This window comes from Phlebotomus argentipes, unplaced genomic scaffold (assembly GCF_947086385.1).
Source record: "Phlebotomus argentipes unplaced genomic scaffold, Phlebotomus argentipes genome assembly contig_5, whole genome shotgun sequence".
Classification (NCBI taxonomy): domain Eukaryota; kingdom Metazoa; phylum Arthropoda; class Insecta; order Diptera; family Psychodidae; genus Phlebotomus; species Phlebotomus argentipes.
This window is the reverse complement of record NW_026776165.1, coordinates 12,472,010-12,496,399: the sequence shown is the minus strand read 5'-3', so window position 1 is coordinate 12,496,399 and position 24,390 is coordinate 12,472,010. Positions and strand designations below refer to the sequence as shown.

General features: G+C 48.1%; 4 protein-coding genes across 4 annotated transcripts; 2 read left to right on the top strand and 2 right to left on the bottom strand.

Moving 5' to 3' along the window:
• Positions 1 to 224: 224 nt before the first annotated feature.
• On the top strand, positions 225 to 11,674 carry LOC132255543 (von Willebrand factor A domain-containing protein 8). The gene is made up of 7 exons (XM_059751624.1): positions 225 to 481; positions 545 to 953; positions 1,450 to 1,633; positions 7,714 to 7,869; positions 8,156 to 10,908; positions 10,965 to 11,396; positions 11,466 to 11,674. Exons 1-7 carry the CDS (start codon positions 304 to 306, stop codon positions 11,578 to 11,580), a joined length of 4,227 nt encoding a protein of 1,408 aa, XP_059607607.1. The 5' UTR covers positions 225 to 303; the 3' UTR covers positions 11,581 to 11,674.
• LOC132266015 (Golgi pH regulator) lies at positions 4,427 to 7,220 on the bottom strand. The gene is made up of 6 exons (XM_059766839.1): positions 7,059 to 7,220; positions 6,731 to 7,001; positions 6,257 to 6,661; positions 6,006 to 6,187; positions 5,756 to 5,941; positions 4,427 to 5,689 (listed from the first exon to the last, which is right to left on the bottom strand). The coding sequence occupies exons 1-6, from the start codon at positions 7,098 to 7,100 to the stop codon at positions 5,420 to 5,422; spliced, it is 1,356 nt and encodes a 451-aa protein (XP_059622822.1). The 5' UTR covers positions 7,101 to 7,220; the 3' UTR covers positions 4,427 to 5,419.
• Positions 11,675 to 12,381: 707 nt separating the features above from the next.
• Positions 12,382 to 16,879, top strand: LOC132265981 (uncharacterized). Its single transcript, XM_059766786.1, has 6 exons — positions 12,382 to 12,466; positions 13,986 to 14,116; positions 14,194 to 14,645; positions 14,709 to 14,954; positions 15,015 to 15,888; positions 15,951 to 16,879. Exons 2-6 carry the CDS (start codon positions 14,003 to 14,005, stop codon positions 16,809 to 16,811), a joined length of 2,547 nt encoding a protein of 848 aa, XP_059622769.1. The 5' UTR covers positions 12,382 to 12,466; positions 13,986 to 14,002; the 3' UTR covers positions 16,812 to 16,879.
• An 18-nt stretch (positions 16,880 to 16,897) lies between these two features.
• On the bottom strand, positions 16,898 to 21,427 carry LOC132256053 (protein artichoke). Its single transcript, XM_059752233.1, has 3 exons — positions 21,285 to 21,427; positions 17,803 to 21,221; positions 16,898 to 17,737 (listed from the first exon to the last, which is right to left on the bottom strand). Exons 1-3 carry the CDS (start codon positions 21,425 to 21,427, stop codon positions 16,962 to 16,964), a joined length of 4,338 nt encoding a protein of 1,445 aa, XP_059608216.1. The 3' UTR covers positions 16,898 to 16,961.
• Positions 21,428 to 24,390: the final 2,963 nt, after the last annotated feature.

Below are 24,390 nucleotides of genomic sequence, written 5' to 3'. Positions count from 1 at the left end.
TTTTCTTCACTAAAAACACAGAAATTCTCGATCTTGAAAGTGAATTTAGACATAAAAATTATTTTCGTGTTGATTTACAGTCAGCAATTAAAAATTATACTGCTCTGGAATTTATTACAATCGACAAAAAAAGGTTCGTTATTTTTTAAACCCAAGAAAGCAACCAACTGTTAAATGGAAGCATACCAATTGTGTGATAGTGGGGATCCGTAGTGGGGAGTGTGTGGTGAGAAAAAGTATTTCTGTGATTTTTTCCGTGTCCACGTGAATTTTCTAGCCAAAATTGTGTGTTTTTATCAAAGCATGTATGCGGGGAATGCGGCAACGGTGAGAAGAATAGATGTCCTGACGAGGATTCTGCGTGGGCGGCCGGATAAAAGTGTCGTGAGAGGAATCTCGGGAATCAACAAAGTCACCATTGATGGCGTCTCGAAAGTTATTAAACCGTCCTCAAGTCCAGAGTTCATCCCGCGACAGTATCGTGAGTTGATCAAGCATATCATCTTTGGTGACTTGTTCTGCAGCTCGTAGTTGTGTTTTCCAGTGCGGCAAGACGCTGAGGGATTCCTCGATGTCTCCCAGACGATTCTCCATCACCTTCGATGGATGCTGCAGAAGGATAATTTGGGACAGGATATCTTCCTGCTCGGGCGTCCGGGGCCGCTGCGGCGGAATGTGGCAATGCAGTTCATCGAGCTGACACAGCGAGAGCTGGAGTACGTCGCCCTGTCCAGGGACACCACGGAGAGTGATCTGAAGCAGAGGCGCGAGATTGAGTCCGGAACAGCAAAGTACCACGACCAGTCGGCCGTGCGGGCGGCTATCAACGGGCGCGTGCTGGTGATCGAAGGTGTGGAGAAGGCTGAGCGAAATGTGCTGCCGGTGCTGAACAATTTGCTTGAGAATCGCGAAATGAATCTCGAGGATGGAAGATTACTGATCCCAGCCGAAAGGTGAGTCTTCTTTATTCAACTTTGTCATCCTCCAGACTACAATCTCCAGTCTCGAACTTCTCGTACCATTTTCTGCACGTCTCCTCGTTCAGTGTCCCTTCGCCATACACTTCGCAGATTTTCCTGGCAGTTTCCTCAACACTGATGCCGCGCCTGAAGTAGAATAGCATGCAGTGGCGTAGGTGCTCCTCAGTCACTTCCATTGCGTGCGGAATAAACACTGAAAACTATTCACATTTAGATATAAAAGCGGAATCAGAAAATTGACATTTGATTGTCGGGATTTTTCGTATGGGAAACGAATGGCAGCCGAAGGAAATTCAAAATATCAGTTGATTCTCAGCAATAACTGACTTGATAATTATGTAGAAAAATCCTGGCCACGTATTAACAGTTTTGATGTCTTGAGATTCAGAAAATCTGCTTAACAAATTGACTGAATGGTTTTGCTGTAGTAAAATTGTTTATAGCTTTATTAACTCTCATGCTTTTTCAGATACGACAAACTCATGGAGCAGTACGGAGCGGAGGAGCTGCGCCGATGGGGCCTCGTGCGGGTGTCTGAGGACTTTCGCGTGATCGCCCTGGGACTGCCGGTGCCGAAATACCGTGGAGCTCCGCTCGATCCGCCGCTGAGATCGCGCTTCCAGGCCAGGGATGTGACGAATCTGTCCTACCAGGTGAGCGAATGTGTGTGAGTGTGTGTGGCATTGATCTAACTGTTGGACTTCTTGGACAAGTCGCTGCTGACGACGGTGCTGAGGCAACTATCGCACTCCCCCTTGGCCTTGTTGGGCATGTTGGGCATGAAGATGTGCAGTTGGCGCTTGGCAATTTGTGTGTTGCACGACGTCTCCAGGAGCTGCCGATGGATAATGCCTCGGTATTGATTTTCAATGCTGTCGCTCTTCCCTAATTTCCCTCCCGTTGACGACGGTGTCACCGCGCTGGCAAATGGCTTTCTATTTTTATCCCTGGTCGCGTGCTCAGGCAGCGTCTTCTTGCCGCCGCTTCCCATCGCTGAGCCTTTGCTCTTCGCCGTCTGCACGGTGGAGCTGTTCATGTATGTGGGCGGGGAGTGGAGGCGATTCCTGTAGGAGCTGTGCGACAGGAATTTGCGCGAGCAGCGATATGTCACGGGAAAGAAGTCCCCAAACTTGATCCTCGGCGTGGCAGAGGTGTCCGAGCGTGACGCCTCGCCAGAGTCCTCCTCGTTCAGTGTGATGGAGAGATGATGCACGGATTCGGTGCGCTTGAGGCAGGGCGACGCGAGATTCGGGGCCTTCCTGTTCACTTCGGCGGTGAAGATGCGCCGCTGCGTGATTGCGGCCGCAGTGGAGCCCTTGGGCACTTCGCTCTCGGGCCGCACGAGGGTGTTCTTGCCCGCGAGATCCAACCACTGAAGCACTCTCTCAGTCAATTGGTTCTTGCTCTGCTCACTGATCACAATCACTTCACTGTCGCGCAGATTTCCACTGCCTGTGGCGCCTTCCTCGCCACTTTTGCCACCCAGGCGGCCGCCCAACTCCTGATGGCCAGTCCTCACGCTGCCCGTGAGGTGCTTTCGCAGCACTTCGACACTGTAGCGACTCTTGAACAGCTTTCTGCACAACTTGTGCTGATTGCGCGTCAAGTTGGCCTCCTTTATGGGCTGACTTATTGTGAGGATGTCTGAGGATCCCACCAATTCTAGTGGGTTCTGCTCGCTGCCACTCTCCTCGCCAAGGTCCCGCGCATTTTCTGTGGTAAAAAGACAAAAAGGAGTAATTAAAGTCCTTTTTGTCATGTCTAAATTTCATCATGTCTTTATTTTTATTATTAAATCGATATGAGATTAAGCACGACAATTCAGGAGACTTTTCAAGGGAAAATTGTCTTTTTGTGTGGTGATGGTAAAGAAAAGAAAAGTTTCTAATCGAATTACAACTGCTAAAGTTAAACCTTGAAACTTTAAAATTGCTTTGAAGGAATTTTGTGGGTGGGTTTTCTTTTTCTTTTGGGAAAGATGCTTTTTACCTCGTCGGATTGTGGGACAATTGGGGCGTTTCTTTGTGGTGACACCGTCCAGAATGATGTGCCGATAGCCCTGATTGTCCAGCCACACGGATTTGACAAACATGGGGCGTCGCGAGGCCTCCCAAATGGGTGGTCGAGCCCCTTTAGCGTTTGTCATGCGGGAGCAAATCACATTTGGGCGCGCAAGAAAAAATGTACAACCGACACTGTCAACCGTTGATGGGAAATTATAATTTACTTCCTCACGACAGAACCGCAGAGAACACGTGAAGAAAGACTCACGGAAGCGCAGGAATTGATTGTGAAGGAGGAGGAGGATGAGGAGGAGTGGGCGGACAAAGCGCAAAATTCAAAATTTCTGCTACGGATATTTACCAGTTAAGAAGTTGGGGAGGGTCTTTCGAGGGATGTGCTTCCGCCGGAATTCTCCGCGTGGGACTGAAGACACGACGGACGTGGCGGTGTCTCTGGCTGTGGTTTCGGCAGCGTCGGAATGTTGTATTTATACCATGTCAGGGGGTGGGAAGCGGTGACTCAGTGCTGAGACGATCCGCCCAGCAGTTGACTCCTCAATTCCTCGTGGAATTATTGTGCAAAAGACAGGGCACACGTCGTGCCACATTTCTCAGGGCAGGTGCATTTAATTGGGGGGCTGTGCTCTACTTTGGTCAGGATTTTATTATAGTAGAATATTAAATTTATCACCAAATTGCAATAAAAATACTGAGTTAAATGCTTTACTCTGTTCTTCACTGAAAATTTCAGTGAATACTTTCGCAATATCACGAGTTTAACTGATTTTCTCAAGTTTTGAGAGACTTTATTTATTTTAAATGAGGTTTAGATTAGAAAAGTACCATTTTAGTATTTTTATCGGCATGGAAAGTCTGGATAAACTTTCTAATTTGAAATTTTAAAGTTCACCTGCTTCCATTCCAATATGAATCCTTTAAAGCCTACTTGGTGTGATTTCTTGAAACGACTTTAAGTCGTTGTTAAATCTGCGACGCAATGACAAGAGCTGAAATTCTCGCTGGTTCCTGTGAAAGTTCCATCGAGTGTTACCCTCGCGCGCTCACCCCAAAATCTTCGCGTGGCCCTTCGCGGGTGGAGACGCGAGTTTGCAGGAGTTGAAAGGCGCCATGGCGAACGAAGACACCGCGGCGACTCTTGGGTGGTTGGAAAGTTCTGCGGGGGTGGCGCAGAATGTGGGTTAAGCGTGTCAGTGTCTCCACTGGGAGTCTTGGCGCGCAATTGTTCTGACGCGTCTCGCAAATACACTCGTAAATGTCGGCATTTAGCCACTAATTTCCCTCCCAGAACGGTGGCAATGAATGGTTTGTGGGGTGGTTTGGCTCGGTGGACTGGGTGAAGGCATGTGTTGGCCCATTAAGTCGAAAACCATTAATTGAATCTGATGGTGAAAACATGCAATCTCTCCGTCTGGCGAAGTACTTTTGCCCAAAAAGGTAGGAAATTGCGTGCATTTTACACAAGTTGCCGCAATTCAAATAAATCACCATCATTTTCACGATATACACAACAATTGTACATTGCCGTGAAGAGGGGGTGGGAAAAGCGCTCTGGAGTTCACTCTGCATTTCAAAACCTTCTTCAATGCCTAATTGCTTTGTGTGTGTTGGAAGCTAACAAGCGTGTGCCTTTCCGAATGTTCTGACATAGTTTTTGGACAAATTTGTCTGTATTACAGCAAATAAATCGGAATTGTACATTTTGGGTTCATTGATCCATCAAAATGGGGTGGGATTTATGATTTTTCATCCACACTAAAAATTCCATTTCGTTTTATCTTGACATTCGCCTATAAATTTCATACCTCAAGAAAGGCAAAATGTCTTTCATTCTACCTCACGTGATTAGTGTATTTTGGTGGTATTTTCGCTCATGCCATAGAAAGACTCCGGAGAATTGGTGCAAATATTTGATTTTATGTGCTCCTCCCCCCCCCCAAAATGTATAGGGTGGAAGTTCTTTTTGTATGAATAGTTTTCCCTCCATCCATCTGAATTTTTTCTGCTTCCGTTTTGTGTAAATTTTGATTAATTGACGACTAATTCAATAGACCAACACAAGCCGTTTGGCGAGAAATCAATCACTTTTTCGGATTTGTATTAGTGATTGAAACACACCCCCTGAACTGACTCACACACCGCGCTCGGTGAATTGTGGCAAAATGCGGAATTCCCACTTGTTTGATGAAAAGGGGTGAAAGTGTAATAGACGCGAAAAAAAACCAACTCATGACTGTGCAGAAAACAATACGCTTATAAATTCGTCATATTCCGCATAGAGAATTCCTTCCTATAAATAGACTGCAGTTGTCATGTCTAATTTTAACCACGCGGCGTGCTTTTTATGTGAAATAATTTAATTGTTCCTAAACAGATTGGTTAAGACGACATGTCGTGAATGCATTTGGGGTGGAATTTTCACAGTGGATCATCGGATACTGGCGGCCGATGGAGCATGTAGAGCACGAAGATGGTCGAGAGCGCACTGACCAGGAAGATCACGTCGAACCATCGGTGGTAGAAGTTGAAGTGCAGTCCGCCGAGGATTTGTGTGATGATCACACGGTACTCTGCTGGCATGTTCATCCGCATGAGAAGAACAGACGAGCAGAAGTACATGCCCATGATCTGGGCGAGAACCAGTACGATGATGTTTGACGACTTGCTGGAGGAGATTTTGTAGAAGAACTGCAAAGAGAGAGAGAAGCGCGGTATTGCGTGCAATTGTGGAGTGGGAAGTGAGGCGGTGCGCACCTTCGTGAGTGTGAGAAGTAAGCCACGAATTGAGGTCACCACGATGCAACCGACGAGGAAGAAGGACACATGCTGACTCCAAAAGGCGATGTCCATCTCGAAGCCACACCAGTGCACGGCAATCTCCAGGCCACGTGTCACGGGGTCTTTCTTTCCCACGCGGTCGAACACGATGTTGATGGTGCACTGGACGAAAGGAAGAGAGAGATTATGGCAAGAGTTCAGGCGGCCAAAGGCTTCGGCTACTCACAATCAGGATCTTCCACATGCAGTAGAGACTGAAGAAGTGTCCCAGGACGTTGAAGTACTTGCCCTGGAGGGTCATGGACCACCGCTGGCGCTCCTGCATGTTCTTCAGCGAGTGCACCTCAAGGAAGAGTTGTCGAGACATCTCCTCCAGGGCGGAAATCTCCAGCCGAAGCTGGCCAACATCTGTGAATGCCATACACACACAAGGAGTTAGTGTAAATGATGAGAGATTAAGGGACCCGAAGGACTCACTCTCTGCGCCGGCCGAGCGGTTTGTCACGGAGCTGATCATGCCCCAAATGCCAGGCTTGGCGGATGACGCCTTGTTGCGGCGCTTGTCGATTGCGATGCGCTTCTTTTTCAGCACCATCATGTCCATGGTGAGCATGAGACGGCGCTCCACGGCGAGGATGTCGCTTTGTGACACAGAGCGGATGAAGTAGGCCATACTGGTGTAGGGATAGTTGACGGCGCCGAAGCCTGAGAGGATCGCCATGACGGTGACTCCGACCACGCCGATCCTCGACACAGCCTGCTCAATTGTGAAGATGCCCTTGGCGACACTGAGCAAGGGAAAGGGGTCTCCGATGCGCCAGAAGCCGTACACATAGAGAAGCCACAGGAGAGTGGTCAGAGGCATGACCCAGCGTTGTGGCACTGTCCGGGAAGGGAAAAGAGAGCAGCTTTAGCATCGCTGTCTGCACAAGAACAGAATTTGCACTTTACCTATGCGAATGTTGCTGATGCTGGAATAGGCGATGTAGTAGGGTATCAGGGCCACCACCATGAACAGGAGCAACGTAAGTCCCAGTCGCCAGTGGAAGTATCTCGAGCTGGTCTCGAGAAAGCCCACAATCTCGAAGATGATCAACTCGAACATCGTGAGCGACAGGGCGAATGTGAGGGAGAAGATGAGCTGCACCAGGATATTGCGCACCTCATAGTTCCGGAAGAGCTGCTTGACAAAGAATATCCAGCCTCCGGTGAAGAAGAGCACCTGAAAATGCCCCGGAAAAGTCAGACACAATCAGCCGGGAAACTCATGTCTCGTCACCTGTGATACAAAAACGATGATTGTATCCTCGAGGAAACCCATCGCGTTGCGGGCAAATCAAAATTACACTAAACTAATGAGTAATGAGGATTTTTGGGTACTTTGGGCTCACATTATTATCAAAATGCACCCTTTTTCAAGCACACCAAAACACTCGAGTGACGTGTTGATAAAACATCGCGTGAACGCGCGATGTTTTTGTCCGTGGAGGGGAAATTGGCGATCATTTAAATTTGCTGTGAGTTTTTGAATGGTCAACAATTTCTTAACCGCATCGCAATTTTCCTTCGCTTTTCCACCTTCGCAAGTGATAATTTACAAGCAGAGGTGCTCAAAATGGAAGGAACACATAAATTAGTGGCGAAAGGAAAATATTGCGTGAATAAATGCGCAAGAAAAGCTAATGGTTGGGCATGACATTGAGAAAAGTGATTCATTGGGGGTGGAAAAACAGCTCATATCTATTAATTTTTGCCTCCCTTTTCACAGATTTACGATATGTTGAATAAAGCATTTTAAGACATGCAATGACATTTTTATGTATCTTCTCTGGAAATAGATTTATTGGTGTCTTTCTTATCCTTTCGCCCATAAAAGTCTTATCTTAAATTTTCGCTATTAACATTCTTTTTGTTTTCTCTCTCTGTCTCTGCAGGAAATATTCAGCGGGATGCGCTCTGTGGCACCGAATGCTGACCCGGAAAAATTGCGGCAAATCCTGTCGTTCGGCTTTGCCATCCAACAAGCTGATGCCAAGACAAATTTGCCTGATTTCCCAATTGATAGCGCTTACAGTGCAGCCAAAATCCTGGTGAGTTACAAATTGCACGCTTTTATCGTTATTAAATCGTAAAAAGTGGGTTTCGAGGAGTCATTCTGCTTGTAGAACATAAATAGGCATTCAATCCCTTTCATTTAAGTCAAGATTAGAGATAGGTTCAATTGAGGAGTCCTTAAGGAATCGATAAATTTTTCCAAAATTACAAATTGAAGACAAAAATCTAATGTGTCTAATAATAAATTCTATTTTCGGATATTCAACCTTCACTGCAATTATACTAATTTCAATATTTTCGTGTCTCATTTGTATGTTACAGAACAACAATAAGTCTCTCAGCGCCTTTGACGTCATCTACCGTCTTTATCCATACCGGAGTTTCATGCCTAAAGAGAGTCACGAGGCGGTCAACACACTCCTCAAGTCACTGAACATCAAGGAGAGTGAAGTTTCGGGCGACCAGGAGATCACTCATGTGCATTCAGAGGGCGAATCCGTGGCCAGTGTGACTGTGTCGTCGCATCGAGTGGGAAATGTGGTCGTTGCTGTGCCTTCGGGTGGACGCAAGTACAATTTGGACAGTCCGATGGGCAGATTCGTGTCCACGGGCTACCAGAACAATCTCCTGGCGGATGTGATGCAGAGCTTTGCGGTGGGAGATGTGTGCCTGCTGGGGCCCAAAGGATGTGGCAAATCGGCTCTCGTGATGGAGCTGTGCAATCTGCTCGGGCAGTCTGTGGAGTCGATGGTGCTGTATCAGGACATGACGGGGAGGGATTTGATTCAGCAGCGAACGACCAAGATCAACGGGGACACCATTTGGCGGGATTCTGCTCTGTTGAGAGCGGCTCTTGCCGGACGTGTGGCAGTTCTGGATGGCATTCATCGTATTCACAATTCCACCGTCTCGATTCTGCATCGCTTAGTGCACGACAGGGAGCTTCAGCTGTACGATGGACGAAGACTGGTCAGTCACGAGAGATTCGATGATCTCCTGGCCATGGGCGCCACTCCAGGCAGCCTAGAGGCGAAGGGTGTGTTGAGGATCCATCCGTCTTTCAGGATTGTCGCTCTGGCTGAGCCGCCAGTTCTCGACACGGGCGCCAATTGGCTTACACCGGAAATGCTGAGCCTGTTTACCTTCCACGAAGTGAGGAATCTGAGTCAGAAAGAGGAAATTCACATTATCAACTCACTTTATGGAGAAATTGGACCGTCTTTAGAGAAGATTCTGAACTTGGCGCAATTTTTGCGCGATGCGAAGGATCCGATAATGAAAAATCTGGCTGGAACACTGTCCACGAGGCAATTGTTGAGAATCGCCCATCGGATGTCAGTGTATCCGCCGGAAAAGGTGGGAATCTTTGCGAAGCCCGTCGAGCATCCACTGAATTCTGCATATGAGACAATTCAGAGGACTTTCCTGGCCAAGTTCCTACCCGCTCTGCCGCGAGCCACGCTGGAGAGCGTCCTGGAGCGCTTCAAGATCCACCAGAGGCTGGAAGCGGAAAGCGGAGTGGAGAAGACGGAGATTGAGGTGGCGAATGGCAGAGTGAGAATTGGCAAGACCGACACGGAGGTTTATCGCACGGACGCCGTGACCAAAGTGCCTGACATCCTCTTCTACGATGTGCCTCAGCATGTGGTGCTGATGGAGCACCTGTTGCAGGACTTTCTCATTGGGAATCACCTGCTGTTGGTGGGGAATCAAGGTGTGGGCAAGAATAAGATCGCTGATCGCCTGTTGCAGGTGATGAATCGCCCAAGAGAGTACATTCAGCTGCACAGGGACACAACTGTGCAGACTCTGACGCTCCAGCCGGCCATTAAGGATGGTATTGTGACGTACGAAGATTCTCCGCTGGTGAAGGCTGTGAAAAATGGTCATGTCCTGGTGGTGGATGAAGCTGACAAGGCGCCGACGCATGTTACGTGCATCCTGAAGACGTTAGTGGAGAATGGCGAGATGATTCTGTCAGATGGCAGGAAAATCCTGCCGGCTGCGATGGCGGGAAAAGAGCAATCGTCACCTGATGTTATCTATGCACACAGGGATTTCCGAATGATTGTCCTCGCCAATCGACCGGGATTTCCTTTCCTGGGCAATGACTTTTTTGCCTCTCTTGGCGATCTCTTCAGTTGCCACTCGGTGGACAATCCATCGACGGAGTCGGAGATTTTCCTGCTGCAACAGTATGGTCCGGATGTGCCACGCAATGTCCTGGACACTCTCGTGAGAGCATTTGCAGAGCTCCGCTCCATGGCGGATGTTGGCCAGCTGAGCTATCCGTACAGCACTCGAGAGGTTGTGAATATCGTGAAGCATCTGCAGCGCTTTCCCAGTGAAGACATGTCAGAATTGGTGGGAAATGTTCTGGATTTCGACAGATATTCTCCGGAGGCGCTGGAATTGGTGACGTCTGTTCTGCAGAAGCACGGGCTGCCGATTGAGGGATATGCGAGGCATGAAATGGCAGCGCTGAGGAAGAAGCGGGAGATTCAGGTGACGGTGGAGAGCAAGAGTGGCAAGAGTGTGTCTGGCCCGAAGCATGGCAAGGTGGATCCGAAGAATGATCCACATGTGGGTGGAAATACGTGGGCTGGTGGCAGTGGTGGACGCGATACGGCTGGCTTGGGTGGGAAAGGTGGACCGTATCGTCTGGACTCAGGGAATCCGGTGCATCAGTTGTCGGACGAGGAGAAGGATGACATTCCGGATGAGGTGAAGAAGGCAGCGCGTGAGATGAATCGGCGTGCTTACGAGGAGCGCCTCAGGGAGATCAAGATGTCAACGTATGATCACTCTGTCTATGAGGAGTACAGCTTGCCAGTGCAGAAGCAAGTGAAGGAGCTGAGGGTCGTCCTGAATGCGCTACAGGCGAAGAGCAAGGAGCGCCACTGGCAGAAGCACCAAACCACTGGCGAGTTGGACGACACGAAGCTCGTGGAGGGAATCACGGGTGAGAAGAACATCTATCGCAGGCGAGCGGAGCAGGAGCCCGAGCCTGGACAGCCACAGGAGAAGCCAAAGCGCCTCAAGTTGGTGGTTGATGTCTCAGGATCGATGTACAGGTGAGCGAAGCGCCTTGTCTACCTTCAAATATGTCGCTAAGAGGGTTTTCTTGCAGATTCAACGGCTACGATGGGCGCTTGGATAGAGAGATGGAGGCCGTGGTTCTTGTCATGGAGGCTTTTGAGGGGTTCGCGCACAAAGTGGAGTATGACATCGTGGGCCACAGCGGAGAGACATACTATATTCCCTTCGTGGACGCCAAGAAGCCGCCCAAAGACGATAGAGTGCGCTTGGAGACCATCAAAATGATGCACGCCCACGCTCAGTACTGCTGGTCGGGAGATCACACACTCCTGGCCACGAACCATGCCGTGGATCAGCTGGCGCAAGAGGAGTGCGATGAGGCGATCGTGGTGGTGCTGAGTGATGCCAATCTGCAGCGCTATGGCATTTCACCGGCTAAAGTGGCTCAGGCGCTGCAGAAGCGAGAGCCGAAAGTGCAGGCCTACGTTATCTTCATCGGCAGCATTGGCGAGGAGGCGGAAATGTGAGTAATTTTTTTTTTTACATTTTACCATGAATTTATGGTCATTTTTTTGTCCTCTTTGTCTATCAGAATCAATCAAAAAATGCCGCCCGGAAGGAGTTTTGTCTGCATGGATTTAGCACAATTACCACAGATTCTGAAGCAGATCTTCACGTCTTCCGTACTCTATCAGAGTGCACTGTAGTGATTGGGATTTTAGGGCAATTTAGAGGGTGACTTGACCAACGAAATGCATTTATTCGTATAGGTGAATTTAAATAAATCTTGTTACATTGTTACACCCGAATGCAAATTGCGGGCCAACGACTCCTGAGCGGACGGAGAATGCCAGACGGGAGACAGTGGAAAGAGTTCAATGTCCATAAGGACGCGCACAATCGCGTGGTCAGGAACTTTCTCCGCTGTCTTGTTTGCCTTTCAACCGGGCAATCAATGCCCCGCACGAGAGATCAATGACTCTTGCTGTCCACTGTCCAAGTCACTCCTTTGTCTGAGAAAGTGCACGAGCATTAGTGACACACTTCTTCCCTTTCAATAGCCACTTTATTGAGGGGGGTGAAATTTTGTAGGAATTTCACGCAGAAGGAAATATATTTTTGCATGATGAAATGCCATATAATTAAGTAAAGAGAATTGAGAGTTTTTCTCATGTTTATTCATGAATTACGTTCTTCTTGAAGTGAGAAATGGAGTAGAAAAGGACTTAGATATAAGATGAATTAGTAAGATTGCAAATTGTAGAATGATTGGAGAGGTTTCACATTTAGCCAAGCGAAACATGAGGATGTGAACAAAAGGCAAGACAGTCAAAGTGTAAGATGATTCTGAAGTTCTTCTGTATCTAAGGATTAACAACTCTAGCGTGCTGGTGACGAAAAAATCACTCTGTGTGTACACTTTGGTTGTCTCCTTGCCAACCGCCGTATACAATTTGGCCAGGATTGTGTGGCAATGCCACGGAATTCCTTCTGGCTCAATCACACCCGTGCTAAGCGTCTCTCAAGACGGTCTTTTCTCTGATTCCTTCCTCCGCGTGTGTGTGTGTGTGTCTCAAGTGCAAGAAGGCAGAGGTAAATTGGTTTGCAAATTGTATCTCCTTAGTCAACAAGAGACTTCAATGCGCCGGAATCTTTAAATTTCGCCGTGGATATTTTGTGGAATTTCCTTCGGTAACTCAGTGACTCTGTTAAATCAATTGGATTGCGGGAAATTCCCTCAGTCCCTCGGGAGAAGCGTGTTTCTTTTTTACTGCCAGGCACTATCGATTAAATATGTGGTCTGTAATAGTGAAGAAATATGAAATGGGTAGAAATATTTCTCAGGAATGATGAATATCAGAGGTGAACGATTCTATTCGCGTGTGTCCTCAATTCCCCGTACTCGGCAATATTCCTCAAATTCTTGTTGACCGGCTTTGGTGTCCTTCTTGGTGCCACTCTAAAAGTGGCAAATAAATTAGGAATTCACACTGAATTAATTCAGTAATTTATGAATTAGAAAATTTCACATTTCCAATTTATTTCTCCACTTTGACATCTTCATGATCGATATTGGGTTGCCAAAGAAATATGAAATTCGGCAAGTACAAAACAAAGAAGGGAATAAATCAGATAAAAGCGCTAATATTTGCATAAAATGTTATTTATGCTCGTGCCACAAATATATTCCAATATATTATATTCAAATGACTGAGATTTGCACAGCAACGAGTTATTTTTGGGTGAAAATTGTTGGGTTTTTGCCATCAAATCAGTATCATTTTCTCCTTTACAATCCCCGATCAAATTACCTGTAATTTGTGAAAAACGGACACTATTTTCACTGGCAAAATGTCCGCGTGAATTCAATCAGCATTGCAATTGATTTTCTTTAACTCACCTCTCTTCAGACGTATCGTGTGAAGTATTCATAAAATGGCCCTTTTTTTCGAAGGAGATTATTTTTAGTCAGCACCAAGAGAGACGGAAATTGTCTTGAGGCCCTTGAAAAGCCGACTTCCTGTTCTCTATTGATAAATGTTTGCCTTTTCCTGCAATGTAATTTTTCTCCCAAGTCATGCTTCTGTGCGAATTTCATCGTGTTATTTAATATTTTTGGTCGCTAGGCTTGTGTTACACGCATCCCACTGTGTCACTCATCGTCAATTTATTGATCATTTATCAACGCACAGAACGAGCTAGAGAAGTACATAAATTCCATAAATATCCCGAGTCTGAAAGAAAGTATAACGATTAAATATTCTTATTGAATTCTATGTTCATTTCGTGACATGCCAATTGATTTCACTGCAAATTCGCTTTTTTGCCACTGCCTATTGTGGAAATTTGTTGCGGAATTTCGATGCATTGGTTTTTGTGAAATGCACTGAGGAAAATACTGCGTGTAAGAGACAAAGGATAACACGAAGCATAGTAATGAGCTTGAGAGTGGGTGGGGCTTCCAAATGGGCGGGGCATAAAGGAATAATCATAGTAAATCAAAATGTGTGATCTCAATTGCTTGATAATTGAAAAATAGGCTCTCTGAGTGACTTTTCCTGGGTGTATTCAAAAAATAAATACGATGAAATTTGTGTCTGGGTCACAAAAGGTGGGCGAAAGTGCGGCATGATTTACCAGAGCGGCGGAAATCGCGAGCTGAGTTTAGTGGAGCAGAAGAAGCGCCAGTGGCAGAAGGAGCGTGAAGAGATGGCAAAGCTCGGCGACTTTCCCATAAAGATTGTAAGAAATGCCTAAGTTTTTACCCGTTTTTTTCTGGATGAAGTGTATTGCATGGTGTTGTGCTTTTTCTGGGGCAGGAATCGCTATCGAGTACGAAGTATGAGAAGACCAGTATTCGAACCTTCTATGCCAGCAATATGGATGTTGGGGATAAGTATCGTGGAAGCTACAGGAAGATTCCCTCACATCATGGCTCCTTCTACGACGAGGACAATCGCAGATTGCGGAGCCCGAGTCTGCCGCCCATCGGCAGGCAGAAGTTCAGTCATCAGGGCAGCGTCGTGCGCCAGAGCACCACGGAGGACGACACTGGATACACCAGTGGATCGCCTCAGCACTCGGACAGCAGCGGAGGAGCGGATGTGTGGACGAACACTGAACCGCAGGCGGCTAAGCATCGTCCGGAGGAGGCTGCTGAGGACAGCTTCTCAGAGACCACCACGAACAAGAGCAATCCGCAGCGCGAGAGTCAAGGACACAAAATGTCCCCAGACAGTCTGGATCTGGAGCACGAGACGGAGTTCTCAAAGTGAGTGGATGTTAATTGGCCATTGGCGTGTTTCACGACAATCCTCTTTAATGTGTGCCACAGGTCGCTGAGCACTCCGTCATCCTCGTCTTCGGGTGGGCAATCGTTCGCTTCCTTTCAGCCGCCAGACTTTGCGGGGTATCACAAAGTAAAGGAGGAGCGCGCCAAGTGGGGCGATCGAGGAGTGACTGTGGGGCACTTGTATGACCCCATTGCACGCGTGGAGATGGAGAAGTCGGCCAGGAGTGTGCCGGTGTGGCTGGAGAAGGGCCTTCATGAGATGCGCGACAGCGAGGATGAGTCTGTGAGGTGAATTTCCGACGTCTTTCCTTGTTTTCCAATTGTCAGGGTGTACTGTGTCGCTTGCAGGTCATTCATCCGTGGCCAGAACACTCCTATTGATCCACAGGTGTTGGAGGAGCGCGCCAATCGTCGGCGGAAGGCGATGGAATTGCAGGATGCCATCAAGGAACAGCTGAAGGAGCGCGAGAGACAGAAGAAGTGGGAGAAGGAGAGGCGACTCCGCGAAGAGCGGCTAGAGGAGGAGCGTCTGATGCACCAGATGGAGATGGAGAGGGCGCGCTTCGAGTATGAGCAGAGGCTGCAGCAGGAGAAGCTGGAGAAGGAGCGCAAGAAGCATGATATGATGCGCCGGGCACTTGTGAAGGCGGAAATGGATGCGAAGATAGAGAAAGACCGACGGAAGCACAAGGTGTTCCACAAGGAGGCTTCGCCACCTCCTGCAAGGGAGAGGGAGGAAGCTCCGAAGGAGACAGAGAAGTGCGAGGAGGTGAAACAGGAGGATAAGCTGGAGGTTCCGGAGGAGAAGATGTTGATTGGCACGCCAATAAAGCTGAAGAAGCAGGTGGTGTCGCAGGAAGAGGAGAAGGAGGCTGAGGATGCTCCACCGGAGAAACCTGTGGTGGTCATTGACAAGAGTCGTCCAACGGATATTGATGGTATTGCTTTGGTGCTCCAAACCATGACACCAGTCGTGCCGTTGCCCATTGCCAGTGACTTTCTCAACGCCACGGTGAATAATCTTCAGCTAGCACTCCTGCTGGCAGCGCAGCAGCGTCCCGGAGGTGTTGTCCAGGAAGCACAAGTAGCTGCGGAGCCCGAGAAGATCTCCATGCGAGAGAGTCACAACAGAGAGTGCAGCTATTGCTGCAAAATTCATGGAATTGCCTCTAGTCCATCTCCACCCAAGGAGGAAGTCATCCAAACTGAGGAACCAGTTGAGGTAACAATCCATCATCCATGGGGACATTGAATGTTGCATTAAAAATATGCTTCTGCTTTCAGGAAGTTCCACCAAAACTGCCCAATGAAGCCACTTTCATCAAAGAGGATCTTCCATGTAATGAGATGAAGGTTGACGTGGCCACGAGTACAACACTCGACTCCTCTGAGGCGGACAAGACGCTCACGCCCAGGAAGTACAGGCGAGACTCTTCTTCGTCGGTGGATGTGGGTGTGCAGACGGAGATTACATCCAGAATGTGCAATCTTTGCTGCCATCACAAGCTCTATCTCCAGGAGATCTCCACAGTGACCACGTCGGTGACTTCGACGTCCAAGAACAAAGTGCTGGGAGAGAGGAAGATTGTCCCGGAAGAGGAGAAGAATGTGGAGAATGAGACCATCACCACAACGACTACCACAAAGACGATGATCCGCTCGAAACCAGGAAAGGGAAAGAAGGCGGAACCGCGACCCAAGTGGGGCGTCAATCGGCCCCTGATGCAGTACATCAAGGCCAGCGAGAGGGATCCGTTCTGTCTGCGACAGCGTCGCAAAAAGTACCAACAGAGGAGCTTCGTGAAGGAGGAAGAGGAAGAGGAGGATGACAGCTCAAAGAGCTCCTCGAAGCACAGGAATGTCTGCACGGAGATTCTCCCCATTAAGACAGATTCCAATGGAAGGATTTTCCTGAACTTCCACGAGGCGAGTGTGATGATGAAGGAGGATCCAGTGGTGCAGGGCGCTGTGCAGGCCAGACAGCGCATCATGGGTAAGCGTGGGGAGGAACAGGAGAGGATCTTCTCGAAGGACAACAAGAACTTTTCCAATCTGGCCATCGTGAAGGCCTCCAGCGCCAGGCGGCAGAGTAGTTGCGAAGATGTGGACACTGAGGAGTGCACATCAGAGATTTCTAGGGATTAGAGAGCACATTCATAGACTGCACAAGATCAGGAATGCACAACTTCACCATGTTCTTGGGAAACTGAATAAAGCCCGTGAATTCTCTGTTGGTACATTTATTTCCTGCTCAATCCTCCTTATGTACAATCTCAAATCTACAACACGTTGTATTTACATGAGCCTCCGCAGGATGTGCACTGTCGCCACAGTGATCAGTGCCAGAGCGTCTCTCCGGATCTTCTGGGCGGAATTTCGTCGCACATTCTCGAGATTGAAGTCGTAATCTCGGCTCGTGGGCGTCTGATTGTAGCTCCTGTAGTACCAATCCATGTCAGAGCGGCTCTTGGGGTCGAGAATGTGAGGCTCCACCACGGAAGTGCTCGTGACGAAGTCATTGGAGTCCACCTCATTGTCCTGTCCCTGACTGTGCAAGTACTCTTCGGTGGCGGGCAGATTCTGCACAGCGATCGGCGCTGGCGTGAAGACTTTCGTGATTGTGGACTTTCCAGGTGGGCCCTTGAAGACTCCTTGCTGCGCTCCCGGCGCCACGAGGGCGGACAAGGAGCTGGCCGTGTCTGGGGGATTCTCCCAGAATTTGTGCTCTTTAGTGAAGTCCTGAGGGCGAGGATAGGTTGAAGCAGCATCTTCGGGGACAGGAACATCCAGTTCCTCATGTCGCGAGATATCATTGAGATCGGAAATGACGTCTTGGACGGGAGAGAGTGTGGTTGTCGGCACTGGTGGCTCTGAAAGTGTCTCCGTTCGGGTCACTTCGTCGTGGACTCCAGTTGAAGTTTCTCCTGTGTCAGCTTCCACGAGGATTGGACCCCTCTTCACGGGCTGTCCCTTCACAATAACCCTTCTGGGTGATTCCGTGACCAGAGGCACTTCCTCGTGGAAATCCTCTGGCCAGGAAGACTCGCTCGTGGAGTTCTTTCCTTCGATACCTGGAAAAGAGTGGAAAAAATGGTAAGTTCATTGATGAAATAAAATCACTTTGAAATTGTTTTACTTGTGGAATTTGTGGCGTTGAAAGGATCGCTGATGGGTTTGAATCCGCCTGCAACTCCTGGCAGCATGGGCACAAATCCGCCCGTCTGCACTTGAGCGGGCTCGTGAAAGGGTGTCTGGAAGTAGGGTCGGTAGAACTGAGGACTCTCCTTGGCCACTGGTGCTCCAGGATCCGGCAGCGGAGGCTTCTTGGCGGTTTTCCCCAGAAGCTTCAGCAGCTCAGGATCATCTGGCCGGTATACTTGTACTCGGCCACGTCCTCGTGATCCCACATTGTCTGATCTCTCGGTGTTGCCACGACTCTGGCCCCACAAGCGCCCCAGTCCGAGGGTTGTCAGTGGCATGCCGAAGAAGGTGAAGGCGGCGCCGGGACCAGGAGGCGGTGGCGGAGGCCTGAGATTGTCGGGATTCATGTTGAGGATAGTGTGCGAGAGGTTTAAGGGTGGAGCTGATGAGGTGTTCAACAGAGGATGCGTCTCATTGAGCGGATAGTCCACGTACTTTTCGAAGTAGTCGCTCTCTTCGGGAGATGGAGGCAGATTTCCCTGGTACTCCCCGTAGGGGACTTCCTCGCAAGGCCCCTCGTCGATTTGCCTGGCGAAGATGTCTCCGTGCTCATTGGTCAACGGTAGACTTAGCTGACTGTTGCGTGAGTCCAGATCCTGGCAATCTGACCGACTCAGTCGGATGTCGCGCAGCATTGACCCGTCTCGACAGCGCGGTCCAGGCAGTTGCAAATCGTTCTCCAGCAACCACGAGCGGTACCACATCAGACCGCAAGAGCAGTCCAGCGGATTGCCATCGAGATCGAGAATGGCAATGTTAGTTCGCAGATTCCTGAATGTGGACTCTGGCATGGAAGTCATGCGATTGTTCCTCAAGCTCAGCACCCGGAGGCGAGGCATCGAGGCGAAGGGTTCGCCCTGAACTCTGCAGATGCGATTGTTGTCCAGATTAATCTCCACAAGCCAATCCAGCTGCCTCAGTGGTGAGGAAGACACTCTGCGGATGCCATTGTTGGACAAATCCAGCACTTCGAGACTCCGCACACTCCTCAATCCCGTCTGCTCCAGATCCCGGAAGTTGTTCGTGGAGAGATTCAAGTAGACAATCGAAGGGGTGCGATAGAAGCTGCTTGGCGCGATTGTTGAGAGGAAGTTCTGCTGCAGATGAACAGCTTGGAGACTGGGGAGATTCTCAAACACCCTCTCAGGCAAATCCTGCAGGTGATTATCCGCCAGGACGAGTTCCTGCAGCTCCGGGAGATTCCTGATGGCACCCAATTGCATGCTGCGCATCTCATTGCTGGACACATCGAGATACTGCAGCATGGGCAGATTCCTGAAGGAACCGCTCCGTAATTCTGTGACCTTATTGCTAGCTGCCCTCAATTCCTCCAGACTCCGCCACGCTGTCACAATATCCGGAGGCAATTCCGCGAGATTATTGTAGCTCAAGTCAATTTCCCGCAATTCAGACAATCCCGCGAGACTCGGCGGAAGTTCTCTCATGTTGTTACTGGAGAGATCGAGCGCCTCAATTGATCGCGTGTGCCGGAAAGTCTCGGGTGGAATCAGTGAAATGCTGTTTCTGGACAAATCCAGTCTCTTCAGCTGTGGCAGATTCACCAGCAATTGACTGTTGATCTCCTCCAGGCGATTGTTCTGCAGATTCAGATCAACTAGAGTGGGAATTGTGGCCAGACTCTTCTCGTGCAGATGAACGATGCGATTGTCTTTCAAATCCAGCATCTCAAGCCTCATCAGTCCCGCCAGGCTATCATCATCGAGTCCCAGAATTCCATTCTGCGCTAGATTTAGTGACTTCAGCTGTGGCATCTGCTGGAATGTTCCTCTGGGCAATCTCTGGAGCATATTCCCGCTCAGGTCCAGCATCCTCGCATTGGGCAAATGGAGTGTTTGTCCTTGTCCCAGATTCGCAATCTTGTTATTGCGCACTGTGATGTGCTCCACTGCGTGTGGGAGGCCAGGAATAATCTCCTGAAGGTGATTATCACTGATATCAATCTCGAATAAGCGATCGAGATTCCTCAAAGTCGCCGGATGGAGGGCAGAAATTCCATTCCCGGACAGATCAATCGTCTCCAGCATTGGCGTTCTCATGAAAGCCGCCGGATTGATGTCAATCAAGGTGTTTCTGGACATATCCAGGCGTCTGAGAGATGGCAATCCCAGCAACAATTGTGGCTCTATTTTCTGGAAATGATTCTCAGACAGATCCAGACCCTTCAGGCCTGGCAAATTCCAGAAAGGCATTGGCAAAATGTCCGATAAGGAGTTGTTCTTGAGTCGCAGCTCACGAAGTCCTGGCATTGCCATGAACGCGTCCCTGTCAATCATCCTGATCATGTTGTTGTCCAGGTACAATTGCTCCAGAGTTCCGTGACCACGAAGTGCCCCAAATGGGATCACCTCCAGCTTATTGTGACTGAGATCTAGGAACTTCAGCCGCGGAAGAGCGTCCAGAAGCGATCTCAGCTCCTCTATCCGGCCTATTTCATTCTCCTGCAAGTGCAGCAATTCAACGCCACTGCCTGAGGCCTGCAGGAAGGATTCGGGATGAACGCGGCGCAAGTAATTGCTCTCAAGATGGACAATCTTGAGATTGGGCGTTCGATGAAAGGCTCCGTGGTGGATTTCCGTGATGGCATTGCTGTTGAGATGCAATTCCTTGAGCGATGGCAAATCCACGAAGCTTCCTTCGCCCAATGTCGTGATTCTATTGGAGTCCAGCTTCAGCACCTCGAGATTGCTCAGATCCTTAATCGCTCTGCCCACCATTCCGGCATCTGTGATCCTATTCCCGCTCAGCTGAAGCACTTTCAGCTGTGGCAATCGGGCGAGGGCTCTCAGATGAATCCAGTTGATGCCATTATTCGACACATCGATGGTCTTCAGGCGGGGAAGATCGTGGAACAATCCCGCCTCCAGGCGATTGAGCTTCCCACTGCCTGTGATGATCACCGTGTCGAGATTTATCAGCTGTCGGAAGCCCATCGGCGACAGTTCGATGAGAGAAGCGCTCTGGATGTTCACATAGCGCAGTCGCGGGAGATTCGAGAAGTCTGGAGCTCTCTTCAGACTCTCACTCTGAATGGTCACCGCCTCGAGCTTCCGCAGGCCCACGAGGCTGTCGATGGGGACACTGCGGAGATTCCTCTCCACAATGAACACCTCCACGAGACTGTCCTCCAGATCGTTCAGCCAGCCACTGGAGAGGCGCTCCAGGCCGTTGTGGCGCAGCATCAGCCGCAAGACGCGCAGCGGCGAGAAAGCCCTGCCTGGGAAGGATGGCAGCAGATTGTTCTCTAGAATCAGCTCGTCGATCTGTCGATGATTCATCATCTTGGCCACGGATTTGATGCCCGTGAGAACGCGCGGCAGATCCGAATGAGAGCACCTGAAACAGACCAGAGAGTTTAGAAGACAATGGCAACAGTTGAAAGCAGAGCTGCCTTCCCACCATATTTGCACTTCATCCCCTCGCTGGGAGCAACGGCAGGGCAGAATGATCTCCTGAGGAGGGCAGTAAGTGTCTCGCTGGGCGCCAGTGATGGCCACACTTGTGGCCAGCAGTGCCAGAGTCACAAAGAACATTGTTAGCATCGTCGGCGTCCAATTAGGCCCTTTACATGACTATTGAGAGATCGTCCCAGCGATCAGACAATTGACAATGGTCAGCAAATCAATGGTCATCGGCTGCCTTGGCCACTTTGCTCTCTGTTGTGCCTGCAAAAATGACGTCAATTGAAAACTTCACAATAAATCAAGACATTTTCCAGCGAAATTGTTCTCAGTCAATCATCCAAATCTCCGGTCTTTTACAATTTTTTTTGTTTTCAACTACACAAAATCTAACTTGGGTGTCATTCGCCCGAAAATCTCAAAAAAGAGCGGGCAGAGAATTTCTTCACATGCATGCGGCATAATTTTGCAATGATTTGCCATTCTGTTGGATCAATTCATCAATTTCTCCGTTGCGCTCAGCGTGTCAATCATAATCGATTGATTATTCCAACCAATTCTTCGCCAAAGTGCATTCGCAAAAATGTGGCAAAATCATTAAGTAAGGGGATCTTACGCAAGATATTAAATGTATGCACAAATTTATTACACATTAATTGGAAGGGAAACTTGAGAAATGAGAGGTTCATTGAGAGGTTCTTCAGCAGAAATTGTGCGTCTGGCAAAGAGCTTTGTGACATTGAAAGCAATCTTGCGAATCTTGCAGAGGGTGTCAAAGAGGAAATGGCCAACACTTGAGATGCAAATGAGATGTAAAATGTGTCAAACATCAAGGTGAATCCATAGTTTAGAGAGACTGTTTAGAAGATTGCGAGATGGGAAGAGAGATTAAAAAAGCAATTACGGGTGAAGCCACTGAATGAATTCGGTTCACAGAGCAGAAAAGAGCCCATCGATTAGCGTCACTTGAAACGTGACATTTGAATTAACAATATATATGAATTGGCAATTGATGATGTCAATTGAACTGGGCGTGCAATTGCAGCATAATATGAAATGAAAATGACGCCAGCGGTGGTCATCGTGAGGTAAAATGTAGGTCTGCAGGAAAGAAAACCGCATAATCACTTTCTCAGTCACGCTCGTTGGACAAGAGACTTCGCACTCCCTCGCAGTTGAACAAAATATACGTATCAAACACAACGATAATTGCCCTCATGTATTAATTACACACTTTCCACCAGCTCCGAGAGATATGATGTTAGCGCGATATTCGTGGTCAATGTTTGGCGGAAGTTGAGGAAATTTCTCTGCGCATTTTTATAGGAAATCTTGGGCAGAATATTTGCATGACGAATTTCATGCCTAGTTTCACCAACAGTCGCTTCATATATGTTGACACAATTCAGATTTGCGCTGATGACACTATAAAAGTGGGATATAAAGCAGACAATTTGCCGCGAGGAACAACTCTTGAGATGAGGTACAAGACGCGCCAAGCGCATCTAACGACAAGAACCGCAAGGATTTTAACGGGTCACAACTTCTTATGCTCAGAAGCCACTGGGTTTTTTTCCATTCCTTAGGCGTGGAAGCAATTGCGAAATATTGAAATACTAAATTGACTATGCAAAGTGGAAATTGCACAAAAATATGTGGAATTTCGACATGAAGTCGCAGTGCGAGGAGAAATTATTTAACACTCCGTGGCAGGGCTTTCAATGAATGCATAGGTAAATAAAAGAAATCATACTCGAAGTCATATCTTCGAAAAGAAAAATAGAGAAAGAGAAACATTGAATGTCCGGAAGTGTTCAGCCCGAGACGAATTTAATTACCAGAAATTAAAAGCTCTCCGACGAGTAATTCTTCACTGTATAATTTTTTTTATCTTGAATGATCTTGGAAGTCTCTAAGAAGTTTCGAAAAAAGCCACTTTTTTTTAAGAGAGAAAAAAATTATTTGTTATATCATCAAGAGATTTTTGTTTTCCAACAGAATGACTTTCCTCAATAAGAAAGAAACTTTCTCTTGTGCAGCACGGGAAAAAAGTCCTGAATCTCACTCACTTTCTCACACAAACAGATTGTCTCTTGAAAAAGGATGTGGAAAACTTCTACAAGAGCTTTTCGTCAACTGAATTGCGTCCAACTTCTTTTCACTTTTTATATAACTCCTCAGAGAATCACAGAAATCACGAGCGAAGGCGTCCAGTGGAGCCCAACCGACACTGAGCACTCTTCGGAACCAACTGAAGGTGTGCGCGCCTCGTGAAGTGCTGGAAGAGCTGCTCAATCCTCCTCCGCATTCGCTTCAGCGAAACCGCACTCGAGAGACAATGAGCGCGATTTTCCTGATGGCTTCAGATGGCAACAAACTGTGGCGAGTTGTCACGGAAAGCCTGTAATCCAGGATATTTCATCGTCGCAAGGCAACATAGTGAAGACTAGTGAGTCATCCTAGGCTGTTCAGTGGCGGCAGGATGAAAGTAAAACTGAGATTTATGGGCTAAGGTCGCCAAGATCTCATGGTGAAACTCACCGTGGACACTTTTGCAAATGATACAATGGTAATAAGAGTGAGCAAGAAGCTCACTTCTTCAGGATCAGGGAAGCGTGTCGCTCGTGCTCCAAACAATAGTCTTTCTTCTCTCTTTATTCAATTAAACTCCCTCACTCGCTTAAGAAACAAACTCGCCTGTTTTCAAATGGTGACGAAAATGTTCCGCAGAAGACAATAAGGGGTGCATAAGTTTCACTTTATGGCTCTCAGTCTTGAAATATCTTCACATCCGAGACATCAATCATCAAGATCTCAAGGCGAAAATTCCTTGATTTGCAATTAAATCAAGAATTTCCAACTTAATGCACTTTTTTCCAATATTTCTCACTTATTTGGCGTCAATTAATCAATCAAATTGAGCGAGTCCTTTAACTGCTTTTGCAAAAAATATTGCGAAATTTCAATTGAAATCAATAAGAAATGAGATCATAACTTAATCTGCTTAATGCCTTGCAGATTTTAAAGTTCGTTTCTGAGTGTTCGTCGCGCAAAAAGTGAAAAGAATAATTCTTTCCGCCAAAAATATGAAATGCCAATAAAAT

Bases quoted from the DNA above. Each gene is read 5' to 3' on its own strand.
- LOC132255543 (XM_059751624.1), top strand. From the start codon at position 304: ATGTATGCGGGGAATGCGGCAACGGTGAGAAGAATAGATGTCCTGACG. The intron at 482-544 runs GTGAGTTGATCA...TGTGTTTTCCAG, and splicing joins GTTCATCCCGCGACAGTATC to TGCGGCAAGACGCTGAGGGA. The intron at 7,870-8,155 runs GTGAGTTACAAA...TGTATGTTACAG, and splicing joins ACAGTGCAGCCAAAATCCTG to AACAACAATAAGTCTCTCAG.
- LOC132266015 (XM_059766839.1), bottom strand. From the start codon at position 7,100: ATGGGTTTCCTCGAGGATACAATCATCGTTTTTGTATCACAG. The intron at 7,002-7,058 runs GTGACGAGACAT...GGGCATTTTCAG, and splicing joins TCATCGTTTTTGTATCACAG to GTGCTCTTCTTCACCGGAGG. The intron at 6,662-6,730 runs GTAAAGTGCAAA...CTTCCCGGACAG, and splicing joins CATCAGCAACATTCGCATAG to TGCCACAACGCTGGGTCATG.
- LOC132265981 (XM_059766786.1), top strand. From the start codon at position 14,003: ATGATTTACCAGAGCGGCGGAAATCGCGAGCTGAGTTTAGTGGAGCAG. The intron at 14,117-14,193 runs GTAAGAAATGCC...TTTCTGGGGCAG, and splicing joins GCGACTTTCCCATAAAGATT to GAATCGCTATCGAGTACGAA. The intron at 14,646-14,708 runs GTGAGTGGATGT...TGTGTGCCACAG, and splicing joins CACGAGACGGAGTTCTCAAA to GTCGCTGAGCACTCCGTCAT.
- LOC132256053 (XM_059752233.1), bottom strand. From the start codon at position 21,427: ATGCTAACAATGTTCTTTGTGACTCTGGCACTGCTGGCCACAAGTGTG. The intron at 21,222-21,284 runs GTGGGAAGGCAG...GGTCTGTTTCAG, and splicing joins GGGGATGAAGTGCAAATATG to GTGCTCTCATTCGGATCTGC. The intron at 17,738-17,802 runs GTAAAACAATTT...ACTCTTTTCCAG, and splicing joins CAACGCCACAAATTCCACAA to GTATCGAAGGAAAGAACTCC.